This window comes from Cherax quadricarinatus, chromosome 18 (genome assembly GCF_038502225.1).
Source record: "Cherax quadricarinatus isolate ZL_2023a chromosome 18, ASM3850222v1, whole genome shotgun sequence".
Lineage (NCBI taxonomy): Eukaryota > Metazoa > Arthropoda > Malacostraca > Decapoda > Parastacidae > Cherax > Cherax quadricarinatus.
The window spans coordinates 38418355-38437498 of NC_091309.1; the positions used below are offsets into that span (position 1 = coordinate 38418355).

General features: G+C 45.3%; 1 protein-coding gene across 10 annotated transcripts in view; it reads right to left on the minus strand.

The window, feature by feature from the left end:
* LOC128689495 (uncharacterized) overlaps positions 1-19144 on the minus strand; it is a 755803-nt gene that overhangs the window by 124296 nt on the left and 612363 nt on the right. For all 10 annotated transcript variants that reach the window (XM_070086433.1, XM_070086428.1, XM_070086426.1 and 7 more), the window contains one exon: positions 5400-6757. In XM_070086433.1, coding sequence (XP_069942534.1) covers positions 5400-6757 — 1358 coding nt within the window. The remainder of the gene's footprint in view (positions 1-5399; positions 6758-19144) is intronic.

Here is a 19144-nt window from a genome sequence, read left to right on the forward strand (position 1 = left end):
CACGAAAACTACAAGACCTGTGCTCCCACAGCAAATGGAGCGAAATGGGACGACCAGAAATCATAAATAACTTATCTTCCTATACACTAACCGTCACCGAGACAGAAGCCCTCAGCCTAGGGCTCAAGTTTACTACCGGCATCAACAAGAAACATAATCTGGTGGATATGGTAACCAAGAACCAACCTTTTGGAGGCTCCGAATTTCAAAAAGGCTTTGTTCAAGGAATTATCACTGTTGCAGCTACTGAGCCTTCAAGACCGGTCATTCCCAGAAGATACATCCAAGCACTCAGGGACTTGGCCAACAATGATGATATCGTCATTACAACCGCCGACAAAGGAGGTGGTGTGGTGTTACTCAACACTGTCGACTACAACAATAAAGTTTTAAATCTTCTCAACGATGCCAACACATACCAGCCTGTATCAGAATCAGTGCTACTTCAAAGTACCCAGACTTTTCTTCAAAAGGCTCGTAGCATCTTACGAAAATCAGAACAAGGCAAAAAACTACTTAAACTTTTACCAGGTCAACCGAAACCAGCATGTCTGTATGGCCTTCCTAAGACACACAAACCTGGCATCCCACTACGGCCTATCACTTCGGGCATAGGGAGTGCACCACACAGACTAGCCGGCCACCTTGCCAAATACCTTTCAGCGCTTCTGGGCACCATCAGTCAAGCACACCTCAAGCACTCAGGTGACCTTCTCTCCCGAATTTCCAACCTGAATGTCAAAAACAAAAGCATGGCTTCCTTCGATGTCACAGCCCTCTTCACCAACGTTCCTACTGACGCTGCAATCAACATTCTGAGACAGAGGCTCACTGAAAACCACGACCTCCCTTTACCTCTTCTAGACTTCATCAATCTAGTGGAACTTTGTGTTATTTTCAACTTCTTCAAGTATCAGGACAACTGTTACAAACAGTGCTTTGGGATGGCAATGGGCAGCCCGCTCAGTGCTGTGCCTGCCAACCTCTTCATGGAAAACCTGGAGGCAGAGAAATTCAGCACCCTCATTCCCAACACCGTTACCTGGCTAAGATACGTTGATGATGTATTCGTTTTCTATCCGAGACGTCTCAATATCCAGGCCCTTCTCAACAAGATCAATGCAGTTGAACCATCAATAAAGTTTACACTTGAACTCGAAAATGATGGCAAACTTCCTTTCCTCGACGTTCTACTGTGCAGATCTCCCGACAGTGACAAACTTCTCTTCAAAGTGTATAGAAAACCTACCAACAAGGACGATCTTATACACTTTTATTCACACCAAGACACCCGCACTAAGAGAGGAGTCCTCATTGGCTTCTTCTTGAGAGCTCTTCGCATCTCCATGCCTTGTCTTCAGTTCCCATCTTTCTTCATCCGAGATTGCAGACTCAAGGCACAAGCTATTCTGGTTTAGAAAGACACGTAAGCAAACACTATAACATATTTATTAGAAAACGTTTCGGTCCTGGGACCTTGATCACTTCTAGAAGTGATCAAGGTCCCAGGACCGAAACGTTTTCTAATCAATATGTTATAGTGTTTGCTTACGTGTCTTTCTAAACCAACTTGTCGGTATTTATTACCAAGGTTTATACCACAAGCTATCCTCAACAAACCGCCCATAGAACAGCCCCCTAAGCAGTTCATAGTACTCCCATGTGGTGATGTTGCCACGAATACTCGCCGGGCACTTGCTATGAGTAACATCAACGTTTCCACCATAAACACATCATCTATCAAAGACCTCACTACGAAACGCAGCCCCACACCTCTAACTTCTACAGCAGGCGTCTACACTATCCCCTGTGGGTTCTGTCCCAAGAAATATGTAGGCGAGACAGGCAGAGATCTTGCAGTCCGCTTGAATGAGCATCGAAATGCCTCTAACAGAGACGATGTAAGGTACGCCTGTGTCCTCCACAGAGACACCACGGGACATTTGATGAACTGGAATGAGGCACAACTCGTTCTCACCGAACCAGACCTCAGACGCCGACGGTGCCTAGAAGCCTCACTAATCGCCGTCACCGACACTATAGAACGCAACACTGGAAACTACAAAATTTCAAAAACATTGGCATACATGATACTTAAGAACCACCAACCCAACAACACAGGAGTCACATGATTTCAACGTCTACCTCTTCATCATAGGCAGAGGTTGTTTTGATAAGGACCTGCCTCGCATGGGCCAGTAGGCCTTCTATTGTTGTTAAAGATTCGCCGGTATTTTCCCGGCCCGGGCCCTTCCAAGTGGTGGCCCGGCACTGGCTCCCTGTCTAGGGAGTGTCTGAGACCTAAGTCTCCCATGGGAGGAGGCACAAGTACCCCCTCATCTTGTAAGGTACAAACTCGGGCTCTGGCACCAACCATGCCCTAGAAGGGCAATGCATGGTGTCGATCGTGCTAGCGCTGTGCTCTCCTGTGTGGAGTGTCGTGTGTTGGTGTTCATTTTCATTCATGTTGATTCGCAGGTCCTTCTGGCCCAGGTCTTCTCCAGATGGTGACCCGGCAGTGGCCCCCCGGGTGGGGGGTGACGATAATCATCTTTCTTCTTTCTTGGCCCTCCGGTTGGAGGATGTCGTCTTCTTCTATCTTGTGCAGAGGCAGCAGTTACAGGGTTGATTGGAGCCACACCCCAGCTTTAGCGGACAGCAAAGTGCTGGGTGAATGGTCATGGATAGTCGTGCTAGACGAGGGTACCGTCTTCAAGGTCCCTATTCTGAAGCATCCTGAATTTCCTCTTTGAGGTGTACTTGACTTCCACAAGGTGTTGGGTGTTGGCAGTGAGTAGTCTGGTCATGTCTTCAGTGGTGTATGTAGCAGTTTGGTCGTAGGTATACTTGACTGTTCCGTCCTGGAGGTGATGATGGATTTCTGAAGACAGCATTGTGTTCTTATACTCCTTGGTTGTATAGAAGTATACGCCCTTCAGATATCGGACCCGTTGTGGTGCAGCAGTGTCAGTGACAGTGGCACCGTGAGGTGCATCCGCAGTGTCTTGTGTTTTTGCTTTCTTAGCTGGTGGCTGAACTGGTGAAGGCGAGATTTCCGACTGGTCAGTTGCTCTAGCAGTGGATGAAAGCGGTAGTGGACTCTCATTGGTGGGTTTTGCCGACGTCTCAGAGGTCTCTGATTGGTCCATCTCTGTGTCTAGTGGAGGTTGTGACAGCGGTGGAGCAGCGGTGATGCTGGTAATATTTGCAGTAGATTTTAGGATCTCAGTGGAAGGTGGTGATGCAGGGAATGTGAGGCCAGGCATATTATTTAGTTTGAAAAGTTCATTGATGGTGGTGTTGAAGGAACCAGGCTCAGCTGCATTCTGTACATGAGCATACATAATGCAACAAAGAATCTTGGTGGAGTCGGCAGTAGGTGCTGGCAGGGAAGTGGTGGGAGCAGCTTGCGTGGCATGTAGTATCTTGGTAGTGTCTGCTTGAAGCTTGGCGATAGCAGAATATGTGGTTGCTTGTGGGTTGGGTTTCTTTTGTTGTTGTTGTTTCTTGAGTATGTCTCTTCTGGTAGGGCACCTGGCAGCAAGAGTATGGTGGTCATTCTTGCAGTTCAAGCATTTAGGTGGTGAAGCAGTAGTGCAATTCTTGAAGTCGTGACCCTCACGGCCACAGGTGGAGCAGAACTTCTTGTCCTTGGTAGGACAATCATTTGTGGTGTGTAAGTATGAGTAACAATTATAGCACTGTGGGATATGTTGGAATTTCTCTGCTTCGATGAAGGCTGGGTTGATGTGGAAGTAGTGAATAGCCAGGCCCTCAGCGAGAGCTCTGGCTGCCATGTTGACGTCACTGAAGGTGACCTTCAGCATGGATGAAGCATTGGGTATTTTAGTAATGAAGTCCACCTTGGCCCAAGGGTTCTTTGCTTCGATAGATGACTTGATTTCTTCAGTGGCCTGTACAGTGATAAGGTTGTCGAGTCGCTTGAGGAACACAGTTCTCCTGGCCCTCAGTGCTGGGGAAGTCAAGACAAGAAATCCCTGGTCTCGTAGAGTGGTAGTAGCAGTGGTGGTAAGTAGTTTCTCAGCCTCTGTGTCGTCTGTACAGACGACAACAAAGGCCTCTTTGAGCGATAAAATCGCATTACATTTGACTTGCAGCCTGCCACTAACGACAGCTGCAAGTGCTAGTTTGGACGACTCATTGGTTGTGCCACTCGCTGGTTTGATCTTTACTCTGTTAGAGTAATGCATCGTGAGTAAGCAGTGCTCTGGTGTAGAATGAACTGTAACCCTACGTTAATCTGAACAACGTGAGTAGGCCTTCTACAGTGTTCCTCCATTCTTATGTTCTTATGACATTCCTCAGGTCACGTGCGTCACACCTCACTCTCCGCCTATATATATAATGCCTTTCTACCTCTGTATGTTAGAAGTGATCATGGTCCCAGGACCGAAACGTTTTCTAATAAATATGTCAGTGTTTGCTTACGTGTCTTTCTAAACCAACTTGTCGGTATTTATTACCAAGGTTTATACCATTCTTCTTTTTGTTGATTCGCCGGTATTCTCCCGGCCCGGGCCTTTTTCAAGGGGTGGCCCGGCTTTGGCTCCCTGTCAAGGGAGTGTCTGAGACCCAAGTCTGCCATGGGAGGAGGTACAAGTACCCCCCCTCATCGTTGGGACCAACTGTTCCCAGACCTAGCCACATTCCCCTCCCTCACGGGGCTCGTACAGAGAAGATAGGCCCCTCTGGTCTGCCATCCCCTCCCGAAGGGGGCTAATGGGAATGACAATCTTGTGAGCTACAAGCTCTGGCTCAGGCACCTACCCTACCCTAGAAGGGCTGGGCATGGTGTCGATCTCAGTTGGCACGACCACCAACACTTATCGAGTGTTGATGGTTGCCACATGTCAGCGGTCTGCTCGTGGCCTTGGCTACTTTGCCTTAGTATTTTATGGCATCTGTGGTACTTACTGGGACGTGAAAAAGAAAATGTGAATTTGTTAACATTAAATTACTTTGTGTTTTACTTGTTGCAAGATGCAAAATATTTGAAGTTAGTGAGCGAATATTTACTGTTTCAACATCTGTCCCTTAGCGTGAAACATATTTTAAAGGTCTTGTGGGCAAGTAGGCTTTATTGGGTAAGAATTCTGAATAAGTTATCGGACTTAGCAGCAAGTTACACACTTCCTCACATCTGGTTCACTCTCTCTGATGTACAATTCACCTCTCACACTCCGCTATCTATAATATACATTTTTAACAGTATCGCAAAAAATAACTCACAAAAACACTAAGTATAAGTATATTTAATTAGCACTGTAGGAGAAACTGTAGATTTATTAAAAAAATCTGTAGCATTACAGAAGAGTGATTAATATTCGTTGACAATAGTAAACTATTTGAACAACCATCAGTAGTATGATACGACTCACCTGAGAGTGACGGATGTAACAGAAAACACTTGACATATAGTGTATCACACGCCTGCAAGACTACTGAGAGTATGGTGGTAAGTTCACGTCCTTCGCACGCCCACGCTGCAGAAGTGGTCTTATCAGCGGGTGTAGGTGACGTCCGGGTAGTATATCTGGGTCGCACTGCGGGGAGAAAGTCACATGGGTAGTTGATAGTGACCCCTGAGGGCAGCTGCAGACGGGCCAGGTGCCGCTGCTTGACCAGCGGGTGCCAGAGTGCCGCCACACGCCTCAGTTCTGGCTCCTGGTGGCGGGGTTGCAACGCTGCCTGCCAGGGAGGCTCCAGCGAGGCCACGAGGAACATGGCATCAGGGCATACTGCTGCTGCGTGCTGGTACGGCGCTGCTCCTGCATGGACCTGCAGGAAGAGTTCCGGCAGGAGCAGCGGGTGTGGGGTGGCGCTGCTGGGCCAGTGTAGGGTGGCCAGGGCAGCTGTCTTCATGATCAGTGGCCCCTCTAGCGTGTGGCACACTTGGCACTCGTAGAGAGAAGCGTCGTAACCTCTCTCATACACCAGCTGTCCCTTGCTTTCCCTAGCCTGAAGGCACCCCGCCCTCCACCGCCCGTCAACACCCCGCAGCGAGCCACCCACCGCCCACACCCCAGCCCACTCGGCCACCCACACCAGCCTCTCCAAGCGTGAGTGGCCACTCAGCTGAGATAAACGCGGAGCAAGAAGCACGTACGGCGTGGTCACGCGAGTCAGTACTTTTGTTATAGCTTGTGCTATTGATGGTGTAGGTCGCTCTATCACCAGATTCTGTTTACTCTGCACTCTAACGTCCGTGACCACAAGAAGAGGCAGCCCGGGATATATGCGATTAAAGTCGGAGAGCAGACTCATAAGGTGTTTCTGCTCTACGTCCCACAAAACAGCTGTTACGACGTCCCTCAGGGGCAAAGCGGAACAGTTAACGCGAGAGAAGCCTTGCACGTAGCGCGGATAACCAATTTTGGAGCCCAAGAATCGCTCCTGGCAAGCCAGGCGTCCGTGCGGCTTACCGGGCGCCGCCAGCAGCGCCGCCTCCGTCTCCCGTCTGTCTGTGTCGTCGTCAGCCGCGTCCATGACTCGTAGGTGCAGGGCTGAGGCTAGGTGTTGCAGCAAGGTCCTGGTGCCTAGTAGGTGAGCACGCAGTGCAGGAGGTGCCAGGGGACGGTCTAGGCGATGTAAGGCAGCAACCACCTGCTGCAGTGGTCTCTCAAACACCCGCCAGTATGAGTGTGGAGGTCCTCGCCTGGCCAGGCACTCCTCACATGCCCCGGCACTCCCTCCTGACCACTGAGGACCAGTGTCACCTACCACTTCCACAACGTGCCTACAGGGAGAAAAGGATGAAAAGTTAAAATGATTTGTTCTTATCCTAATTTCAAAGCCCAGCCTCATCAAGACCTGACCCACATTAATTAGCTAATATCTGGGTACATATTTACTGCTAGGTGAAGAGGGGTAACATGTGTAATGAAGCAAGCCCAACGTCTCCACCCTCTCCAACATCGAACTCGGGTCCTTTGGTTGCGTGCCGAAGTAGCTACCACTGAGCATGTTGCACTGAAATACTTTTCTCGCTTTTCTTCACTTAACAAACTCCTCTCAGCTCTTAGATTTCTTGCTAAATAAGATGGGTCATTCGATGTAATGAGTAGTAAAGGCTTTATCCAATTTCTTCTGCCTGAAATGGGACTATTAATATAGAATAATATTCAAGTGACAGTGTAATAATCACTGCCTTAACATCTCTCGTTTTGAAGATGTTTGTTATCTAATCTATCATTTTTCTTGAGGCTGTAACACGAACACCATCGTAATCTTCAACGTAAGATATATTGATATTATCACTCGTAAGTCTTTACACTTGACGAACGCTCTTGCAAAGTCTGTGTCCATTACACAAATAACCCGTACATAAAAGAGAGAAGCTTACGACGACGTTTCGGTCCGACTTGGACCATTTACAAAGACCATTCACAAAGTGTGACTTTGGAAATGGTCCAAGTCGGACCGAAACGTCGTCGTAAGCTTCTCTCTTTTATGTGCGGGTTATTTGTGTATCGTTCCAGTCACGGTATTGTGCCTTTTTTTTTTGTTATTTATCTGTGTCCATTACTTCTTCATTTTATTGCCTTTCAGTGCATCTAGAACCATGTCGTAATGGCCCAGGAGCTGCGAGAGGCAGGAGCGACCTACTGGAAACCTGTGTTACCTTGAGTTGTACAACTGTTCTAACTGCATGTGTTTACCAGTCTTAATTCTTGAAATTCTTTCAAAAATTCTGATATCACTAGATGTCAGTACTGTCAGTTCTATCAGTACTATCAGGTCTATCTGTACTATCAGTGTTTTCTTACTTCCATCTTTGCAGTGATTATTCTTAATCACTGTTAGATGACTTATGTATGCAGATTCCATCGCCTTAGAATATTTTAGGTATGTGTTATTTTTTACTGTTTGATCAATATGGAATTCCATGAGCATAGGCCTGAGGCAGAGTGCATAGGCATATTATCAAGAGCCTATTCAACGTCAAGTGATGTTAAGGTTTTGTCAGAAATTTTAGAAACGTTGCCAGGGTTATGGGACTCATTCATGGAAAAAAAAATAATTTTGACTCTCAGTCATTAGTGTAATTAATGGCTCACTGAACACAGACTTGTAGTGTGACTAGTATTTCCCTCATTTCTTGGTTCTCCTGGTTCTCCTTTAAGTGAGGATCCAATATTGGAAGTGGCTTTTGCCCTGGAGTTTGCATATGAGAAAAGGGTATTTTGGGTTTCTAAAATTCTTTTTTGATGGTTTGTTGTTCCTCTGACCTCTGATGCATTCGGGTTTAGATAATGTTTCCCATTTCTCTAAACAGTATTTATTTTCGCTCATAAGAAAGTCAGGGACATTTGAGAAATTCTGTGATTCTTCATCTTTGACTGTGGAGGCAGCATCTCTCTCTCTTTCTAACTTACATTTTTTTCTTCGTTTATCTTAATGGTACGTGGCTGGAAAACACTTCTAGTATCTGTGAGCTCATCCTCTCCACACACTGGTTTGCAATCCTGTTGCACATGCTTTTTTTATCAGCATATTTCCTGACACAAAATTATCTCTGCAGTCTTTATGGTTATAAATATCGTAGTCAACACGATACACAAGTGTCTTAACTCACGTCGTTCCCTCATCTAGAAAGCAAGGCAGTTTGTATCAAAACATTGTCTCTTATTTGATGACTTGAAGCACATTTTTTGAGGTTGAAATATTCACAGACCTTACAATGACGTGTCTCTAGTTGGGAGATTAATGTATTCGTTTGGCTGGTCGTAATGGTTTATACCGACGCATTTTGGGTTTTCTGTTGGAGTTAATTTTGACGATTATTTCATGTGTGATGTCAGTGCGGTTGTTCATGCATTTATAGCTTATTTAAGTGAATATTAGTGTGCTGAGAGAGGTGTTGTAGATTTTTTTATCTAAGCGAATACTAGTGTGCTGAGAGGTGTTATAGCATCTTTATCTCAATAAATACCAGTGTGCTGAGGAGAGGTGTAGGTTTGAGGCATGGTGAATCTGATATAAAGTGGGTATTGTCACAGTCGTATTTAAACCATACAACGGGAGGGAACAGAACCAGTGGGTCCTATCCCCGCCCGTGGTATGGTTTGTTTGCAATCGTGTCATTACGATTTCGTGAGACAGTTGTATTTATACTAGCTACAGTGTTCTTGTGAAGTTGTGAAGATGTTCCAGTGGTTAGTAGAGGAGCCTGGGAGGGTGTGTAAAGGAAGGAAATTGAAAGTTTGCGTAGAAAAGAGCAAGGTGATGAGAATAAGCAGTTGTTTAGGGAATGAAATATAAACCATCAGATACAAGGAATGGATTATGGGGGTCGTGAATGAATGAATCTATTAGAAATTTGGGATTAGATGGATTAAATAATATATAAGAGAGAGAAGAGGTTGTTGAAGTGTCGAGGAGTTAATGGAAGATAACAAGTTTATCCATGGATAGTTAAAGAATACAAGAATGGTGTAGTTAGTAGGAACACCCTCCAGGTAGCCCCCAGCTAGAGCAGTAGTAGTAATAGTATCAACACTTTTCAACGGGTGTGAAACATGATCTGTGAATGTTGCATCGTGGAGGCTGGAAGCTGTGAAGATGTGACTGAGATCAGTGTTTGGTGCGAATGTTATGCAGCAAAGAACCGAAAATATTCAGAGGAAGGTTTGCTGGTAGGAAAGTTTCTCGTCCTGCTGATAACTTTGTTACACTTTTATATAGTTTGTTGCCCATTTTTAAGTTAGGTTAGATTAGGTTAGATTTGTTTAGGTTGGGTTAGGTTCGGTAGGCTAGGTAAGCTTACAACGAAAAAACTAAGTTTAAAGATGAAAAAATAGTCTGCCGTGCAAACAGAAAATGGGTAGCCACTGGTCATGGCACATATCAAATCAAATCAAATCAAATCAAATCAAGTTTATTCTCTATAAGGGTTACAATGTGGGGTTTACAGAATTTGGATATTACGTGGTTTACATGTTATAAAATACTAATTACAGAGGGGGCCACTAGGACACCTAGCATGGCAAGGCATTTCGGGCAGACTTAGATTAATTCTTAACATTAAATCCTTTTTTTTTTTTTTTTTTTTTTTTATTCGCCGGTATTCTCCCGGCCCGGGTCTTTTCCAAGTAGTGGTGACCCGGCCTTGGCTCCCTATCTGGGGAGTGTCTCGAGACTTAAGTCTCCCATGGGAGGAGATACAAGTACCCCCTCATCTTTGGGACCAACTGTCCCCAGGCCTAGCCACATTCCCCGCCCTCACGGGGCTCGTAGGGAGAAGCTAGGCCTCTGGTCTGCCATCTGCCCCGCCCCAAAGGGGCTCGTGGGGATGGCAGTCTTGCGAGCTGCAGGTGGTAGCAAGCTCAGGCCTTTTTATTAAATCCTTACAGATTATGGTATTAAGGCTAAGTGACTACATCATAATTTGTGAGTTTAGCAATGTTAATGTTTTTGTTTTGGCACAATACAAGGTGTCTATATTGGAGTATCATAGGCAAACTTATGACTAGTTAGGATTCTTTATTTTAAGATTAAGATTAGTATTTCTGTGTTTATAGTCAGTGGGTGAGTGAGTGTAATTGTGAACCACCAGGTGGTTAACATGTAGTTAGTTGTCGGGGTGTATCAGGGAGATAAGATGTTTTCTAACTGTAGTTTTGAAAGTGATGAGTGTGTCTGCAGTTCTAGTTTTCAGGTACTGTGTTCCAGATTTTAGGTCCTTTGAAATACATTGAATTTTTGCAAAGGTTTAGTCGGACACGGGGAATGTCATAGAGATGTTTGGGTCTGGTGTTATGCCTGTGGATCCTGTCACAACTATCAAGAAAGCGTTTTAGGTCAAGGTTAATATTGGAATTTAAGGTCCTGTAGATGTAGATTGCACAGTAGTAAGTGTGGATGTTCTGAACAGGGAGTAAGTTATGATCTATGAAGTGTGGGGGGGGGGGGTGTTGCCAGGGATGGGATTTAGTGATTATTCTTACTGCAGCTTTTTGTTGGGTTATTATTGGCTTTAGGTGTGTTGCTGCAGTTGAACCCCAAGCACAGATAGCATAGGTGAGGTATGGATATATAAGTTAATGGTATAGTGTGAGAAGGGCAGTTTGCGGCACGTAGTATCGTATCTTGGAAAGGATCCCCACAGTTTTGGATACTTTTTTGGTTGTGTGTTGGATATGGGTGATGAAATTTAGGTTGTTGTCGAGGTATAGGCCAAGGAATTTGTCCTCATTATGTCTGGCAATTAGAGTATTGTCGATCTTAGTGTTAAGTTGCGCAACCCCTGCTCTGCTACCAAACATAATATAGTAGGTTTTGTCAGTGTTAAGTGTAAGTTTATTGGCTGTCATCCGAGTCGATATTTTGAGCAGCTCCTCGTTAACAATGGTGTTGGGGGTGGCAAGATTAGGGTGAGAGATGACAAAAGTCGTGTCGTCAGCAAAGAGAATGGGTTTCAGGTGTTGGGATATGTTTGGAAGATCATTGATGTAAATGAGGAAGAGCAGGGGTCCAAGGACACTTCCCTGCGGAACTCCAGTATCAAGTGGCCATATTGATGAGGCTGTCTTTAATGGTGACATACTGATAGTAATAAAGTTGGTAGAATTACCGACAATATGTAAAGTAAAAGGACACAAGTGCAACTAATGTGACATTTTATTGCGGCAACGTTTCGCTCTCCAGGAGCGATACCTATTAGAAAGGTAGGATTTGAAATATGCAAGCGCATGGCCTCTTATACCATAGAACTAGGACCATCGACACCATGCCCAGCCCTTCTAGGGCAAGGTAGGTGCCTGAGCCAGAGCTAGCTGCTCACAAGACTGCCATTCCCATTAGCCCCCTTAGGGCAGGGATGGCAAACCAGAGAGGCCTAGCTTCTCCCTACGAGCCCCGTGAGGGCAGGGAATGTGGCTAGGCCTGGGGACAGTTGGTCCCAACGACGAGGGGGTACTTGTACCTCCTCCCATGGGAGACTTAGGTCTCAGACACTCCCTTGACAGGGAGCCAAGGCCGGGCCACCACTTGGAAAAGGCCCGGGCCGGGAGAATACCGGCGAATCAACAAGAAGAACCAGGACCCTCGAGTTTAGAATTTATTTCGTTCCAAGTGCTGTTACCGAACGAATTTCTTCTCGTCAGGAATAATGTAAATTTGATTAATCTGTTTCAGGCCCCCAAAAATACACTTACAAAAGCACTTACAAAAATACACTTACATAATTGGTCGAGTTGGGAGCAGTTCTAAACTCGAGGGTCAACTATACCATAGTTTAACTGTTCCAGGCTCCATCAACAGCTGCTCATTACACTGTTTTTACAACAATGTTTTGTGGATAAGAAGACGGGCTGAGGAGAGTCATATTATTATTATTATTATTATTATTATAAAAGGAAGCGCTAAACCTACTAGAGTAATACAGCACTGCAGGGCAGGCACTGATGCAGGATCTAAGGATAAGTAAGGATGAAGAGGACAACAAAGGTAAAGTTAGGAAGGGCTGTGAGGAGTGCTAAAGGGAGTATTAACAAAGTTTGTGTAATAAATCAGTTGCTGTCAAAAAGTCAAAGAGGGAGTCTGTGTCAAAGGTGGGCCGTCAGCGAGGAGGGAAGATAAAGTAAGGGCGTTAGAGCGGTGACGACGTCGGAGGTAAATTCTGCGTGATCGTTGATAGATAGGACAGTCCAGTAGAATATGGGAAATTGAAACAGGAACTAGACAATTCTCACAAAGTGGTACAGGACGCCTCTCCATGAGACACCCGTGAGTTAGACGAGTATGCCCGATGCGAAGACGAGTGTCTCCTAACCTCGGTATCGATGACAAAAAGAAGGCCAAAAACCCAAACTTGGTTTGATAGGATGTAATTTATTATGAGTCATATCAGACCAGCGTTGTTACCAATGGTTGCGAAGGTGAGTAGAGATTACAGCAAAATAGTCCGAGAATAGAATACCTCTCTATGAAACTGGTAGGTCATATACTGCAGATCGCCCAGCAGAGTCTGCCTTCTCGTTGCTCTGAACATCAACATGACCAGAGGCGCAACCAAAGCTGTATAGGTAGAACTAGGGGATGAGGTGAATCAAAGTTTTAATATCTTGCAAAGCACTAAAGGAGTCTGAGACGATTTCAAACACTGAAGTAGGCGTAGATGCAAAAGGATAATTGCAATGAGAATGACATACAACTCAACTAAGGGGGGTAATAGGAGATATATAGAGCGCAGAGGATGAGTTGTTTAGATAGTTCGGTTATTTAAAAATGTATGACGCATAACAGGGGATATAATTTCGGTGAGGATGAAAGAAGGTATACTAGACGTCCCAGTGAAAGTTGATAGGGAGTTATGATTGATAGAAACTAATCATCCAACAAGCGTGTACGAGCGTGTTAGGTTAGAGAGGAGACAAGTGAAATTTTGAATTTGACGTGCTATCGGGTAGTGAGCAAAATTATATCTAAGAAGGGAGTCCCGTGGTTCGGTTGGCAGTGCACTTAGTTCAGCAACACTGTAGAATAAATTAATCTTGTCAGCACTGTCTATAACAACAGTGTAAAATAAATTAATCTTGTCAGCACTGTATATAGCAACACTAGAATAAATTCATCTTGTCAGTACTGTATATAACAGCACCTTGGAAGAAACAGGCGATGTAGTAAACAAATCTCCAAGAATGTTTGCTTTATCCAAAGCATTTTGCTACGATGGGGAGCCATCCTGCTAATTTTATTACTAACAGAGTTTTTACGCTACTAGACAACCGAAAATTAAAAATTAATATAAGTTTACCTAAGATATCAGTGTTTATGTTCCTGGGAAGAGTCGATGTTTGAGAGGAAATTCTCAACAAATTGACTTTGATGAGGATGGCGACTCAGAGATAATAGGTCCGTGACTGCAGCTTGACACAGCCAAATACAACAAAAAATGTCTCAGTTTTTAATATGAAAATACTGCTGATGAGGGCTCCAGTTGTGAGTCGAAATAAAGTTTCTTTTCCATTGCTGTTTTCTTGTCAGTTTGTGGGATACACCTCAGCATCGACAAGTGTTCATTGCAATTTTATCATCATTAGTGTGAAAACTTAGTACAATCAGAAATAAGCTTCAAGGAAGTGAGGAAACTAAGGGCGATATTTCAGTCTGTTTTGGAACACTGTCAAGTCCCAACTGAGCGAGAAAATACACTGAAGGCCAGAAGATAGGATGGAAGAGAGAAGGTGGTGGTGGCAGTAATAGTAGTAGTAGTAGTGGTACCAGTAGTAGTAGTAGCACAAGCAGTAGAATTAGCAGCAGCTGTAGTAATCTGTGAGTTATTCCAGTTTTTTAGCTGAGTCATTATGGTCATACAGAGGACTGAGTGTGTCACTCCTGGCACTGACCCACAAGGATTTAACCAGCCAGTGAAGTATAATATTATCCATTATTATATTACCATGGCAGTGAATTACAATGACAACCTCACCCCAGCCTCCCACTGGCAAGAGTTGAGACACCCACAAATACAGGTGAGGTTCACTACCACTGAATTCACATGAGCGCTGAAAGTGAAAACTGTGTGTGATTATATTTAAAGATGGGATGATGGCTATGATTAGACAAATGTCTAACATCTGAGTATCTTCATTTTGTAGATATCTTCAAAATAAAGATACCCAGATGTTGCAGGTGTAATCCATCATCCTGTCGGTACTCTACCACTGATATGCATCGAACAAAAATTCTGACAACATAACGAAACATGATGCTGCTGCTGCTGCTGCTGCTGCTGCTTTTTGTGGTTCTGCTGCTACTTCTGCTCCTGCTGCTGCTTCTGTTTCTGCTGCTACTTCTGCTACTGCTGCTGCTGCTTCTGTTTCTGCTGCTACTGCTTATGTTTCTGCTGCTGCTACTGCTGCTGCTGCTTCTGTTTCTGCTTCTTCTGTTTCTGCTACTGCTGCTTCTGTTTCTGCTGCTACTGCTGCTGATGCTTCTGTTTCTGCTGCTACTTCTGCTGCTGCTGCTTCTTCTGTTTCTGCTGCTCTGCTTCTTCTGTTTCTGCTGCTACTGCTGCTGCTGCTTCTTCTGTTTCTGCTGCTGGTGGTGGTCAGTGGTCAGTCGTCACGTGAGGTCACAAGCCCTGAGCTGCTTTGGGGATTAGTGTGGACGGTTACAAAGCATGGCTTGCTTCTGCAGTGTTTTAAAAATTGAGGTTGGGGAGTTGAAGGAGGAAGTCTTGCTTCTCCAGGAGGAGATTAGGAGGCTGAAGGTTCACCTCATTGGGGTTGGGAGCGAGTGTGAGGTGGCTGATATGGTAGAGGGGAATGAGGCTACCAGCAGCGAGATGCAGTCTGTCTCTCGCTGCGAGGAAGCTGTAGGTGGGGAGGCAGCAACGGCTACCAGCAGTGAGGTGCAGTCCAGCACCTGCTACAAGTGGCAAGTGGTTCCCAGTAATGGGAGTAGTGGATGAGTGGAACAAACTCCCAAGAACAGTTATTGAGGCTAAAACGTTGTGTAGTTTTAAAAATAGGTTAGATAAATACATGAGTGGGTGTGGGTGGGTGTGAGTTGGACCTGATTAGCTTGTGCTACTAGGTCAGTTGTCGTGTTGTACCGACTTAAGCCGGTAGGAGACTTGGACCTGCCTCGCATGGGCCAGTAGGCCTGCTGCAGTGTTCCTTCTTTCTTATGTTCTTATGCTCTGCTTCTTCTTCTTCTGCTGCTGCTGCTACTGCTACTGCTGTTGCTGCTACTGCTACTGCTGCTGCTGCTACTGCTGCTGTTGCTACTGCTACCGCTGCTGATGCTACTGCTGCTGCTGCTACTGCTGCTGTTGCTACTGCTACCGCTGCTGATGCTACTGCTGCTGCTGCTACTGCTGCTGCTACTGCTGCTTCTTCTGTTTCTGCTGCTGCTGCTACAGCTGCTGATGCTGCTGCTACTGCTGCTTCTTCTGTTTCTGCTGCTGCTGCTACAGCTGCTGATGCTGCTGCTACAGCTGCTGCTTCTTCTTCTGTTTCTGCTGCTTTGCTTCTTCTGTTTCTGCTGCTACTGCTACTGCTGCTGCTGCTACTGCTGCTGCTTCTACTGTTTCTGCTGCTCTGCTTCTTCTGTTTCTGCTGCTGCTGCTGCTACTGTTACTGCTGCTGCTGCTACGGCTGCTGCTTCTTCTGTTTCTGCTGCTACTGCTGCTGCTACTGCTGCTGCTACTGCTGCTACTGCTGCTGCTGCTGCTGCTGCTACTGCTGCTACTGCTGCTGCTGCTACTGCTACTGCTGCTACTGCTGCTGCTGCTGCTACTGCTACTGCTACTGCTGCTACTGCTGCTGCTGCTGCTGCTACTACTGCTACTGCTGCTACTGCTGCTGCTGCTACTGCTACTGCTGCTGCTACTGCTGCTACTGCTGCTGCTGCTACTGCTGCTGCTACTGCTGCTACTGCTGCTGCTGCTACTGCTGCTGCTGCTACTGCTGCTGCTGCTGCTGCTACTGCTGCTGCTGCTGCTACTGCTGCTGCTACTGCTGCTGCTACGGCTGCTGCTTCTTCTGTTTCTGCTGCTACTGCTGCTGCTACTGCTGCTGCTACGGCTGCTGCTTCTTCTGTTTCTGCTGCTACTGCTGCTGCTGCTGCTGCTGCTGCTACTGCTGCTGCTTCTGCTGCTGCTGCTACTGCTGCTGCTGCTGCTGCTACTGCTGCTGCTGCTGCTGCTACTGCTGCTGCTGCTGCTGCTGCTTCTTCTGTTTCTGTTGCTGCTGCTGCTTCCTACCTTTGTACACTTGACACACTCCACACACTTTAATGTATAAAGTATTAGAAACGTGCAGCAACTGGGTATCTTCATTACGTAGATGTTTCGCCAACAAGTGCCTTTATCAGTACAATAAAGCAAACACAAACGGAATGTTATGATGTTTTAATGTCTGTGTATGTCAGTCGAGTTCATGTTTGATTCACTGGTCTCATTACAAGTGTTTTGCAACACTGAGAAGACCTAAACCTGTAAGGGTTTCATACTGTATAATCGATCAACTTGTGCCTGTTAATGTATCACCAACTTGTACATGATAATTTATCAACATGTATATGGTAATTTATCAACAACTTGTACATGATAATCTATCAACAACTTGTAGATGGTAATTTATCAATAACTTGAAAATTTGTTAGCACAGCCATGTCCTTCTCTCCTGTTCGTTTAATATTTTCAGTCTCTTTTTCTTTTCTTCCCTTCTAGTCTTTCTTCACATGTCCTTCCATCGGCCTCCTGAAGCCCATGAATAAAAACTAACCTTTCCTTCTCCTCTTCCAATTACATTTCCCACAATATTTTTGGGTCCAATTTAAGAATCTCCATTGCTGCTTTCCTTATCATTTCCTAGATTTCCTGGTGGCCTGATAGTGCCTCTGCAGAGGATCTAACTTCAATCCCCTCACTGACCACTGTTCCTGAACCCAACGACATGCTGCTTTCACTCCTCGACATTTCCTGGGCCTCCTAGTGGCCTGATAAGGCCTCTGCATAGGACTTAACCCCTTCATTTTCTTTGGTTCCCTTGCCGGTTGCTGGTATTTCTGCTCCCAATGCTATGAGACCTGGTCACAGACCGGGCCGCGGGGGAGTTGACCCCTGAAACCCTCTCCAGGTATACTCCAGGTATGCCCCTACTGTTCTTTGGCTCTATATCCTGCTTCAGCCTTTTCAGTTCATCTTCTAAGTTCTGCATTCTGGCCTCTGCAGCTTCGGCTTGCAGCTCCTACTTCCTGCTCTCTGCATCTATCATCTCCTCCATTTTAATGATAAACTCATCTAGCTTTCTTTCTCACTTTTTTCTCATCCTTCTCTTGAGCTCTATTGTCCATTCTTCCTTTCCAGATTAATGTTCCTCGGTTTACCCATACTCACCTAATTGTGGTTACAAGGGTCATGTCATAGCCCCTGGCCCTGTGTGTGTGTGTGTGTGTGTGTGTGTGTGTGTGTGTGTGTGTGTGTGTGTGTGTGTGTGTGTGTGTGTGTGTGTGTGTGTGTGTGCATTCACGGTCAAATTGTGAATTTGTTATGGCCACGCTGGCCGGAGATTCATCCGTAAAATTGCATTTGTGGTCACAGTGGTGGCCCATGCTAAGCTTCCTGTGGCGTACAGTCATAACCCGCCCTACGTTGACTCCAAGAGCCGTACCATAACCTGATTTTTGACGTAAACCGAACATAATGCTTTAAAATGCCTTTCACTAATGAGTTATTTACTAGCGTAAATAACTCGCAAAAGAATATAACTAATGTTAAACCTTAAAGAGCACTAAAAATACATTTTTCTTAAAGAATAATGAACCCAGGTGACGTTGCTGAGTGACGTAAAGTCGGACACAATGCCGTCGTTTCGGCCTACGCGACTTTGACGTAGGTCGAAATGACGTAAAGTGGGGTATGACTGCATAAATGTATTTAGTTGGTTGAATCTTATTACAGCCAGTTGGTCCAGTGGCTTACACACTGCCCTAGAGTTTTACGACTCACTTGCCACGAGTTCAAACCCCACCTGTTCATTAAGCTGTGTGCTGTTGTGGGCAGAAAGTACAAAGTTCCCACAGATGGACAGAAAGTGTTTACAGGTAAAAAAAAAAAGGTGTGTACAGTTAGGAAATGTGTACAGGAACAGAAAGTTTCCACAAATACGCAGAATTATCTGCACTTAATTAGAAAGCTTTCACTGACAAGCAGAAAGTGCCGATAAAGCAAAAAGCGTTCACAGGTTAGCAAAAAAAAAAAAAAAAAAGTGTCTACGTGCAAAAAGAAAGTATCCACAGTTAGGATGAAAGTGTCACCACACAGGTAGAAAGTATCTGCTGTGAACACTTTATTCTTAACTGGTTACACTTTCAACTTAACTTTGGAAGTGTAACCAGTTAAGAATAAAGTGTTCATAGCAGTTACTCAGAACACGCACCCAGTACACACACTCAAAGTTCATGCACTCAAAATGCACAAATTCAGAGCAAACGCTCAGAAGATACACTCAGAAGACACACACACACTCAGAACACACACAGAACATACACCCACTCAGAACACACACACAAACACACACACACACACATACACACACACACAGTCAGAACACACACACACACACATACATACACACACACACACACACACACACACACACACACACACACA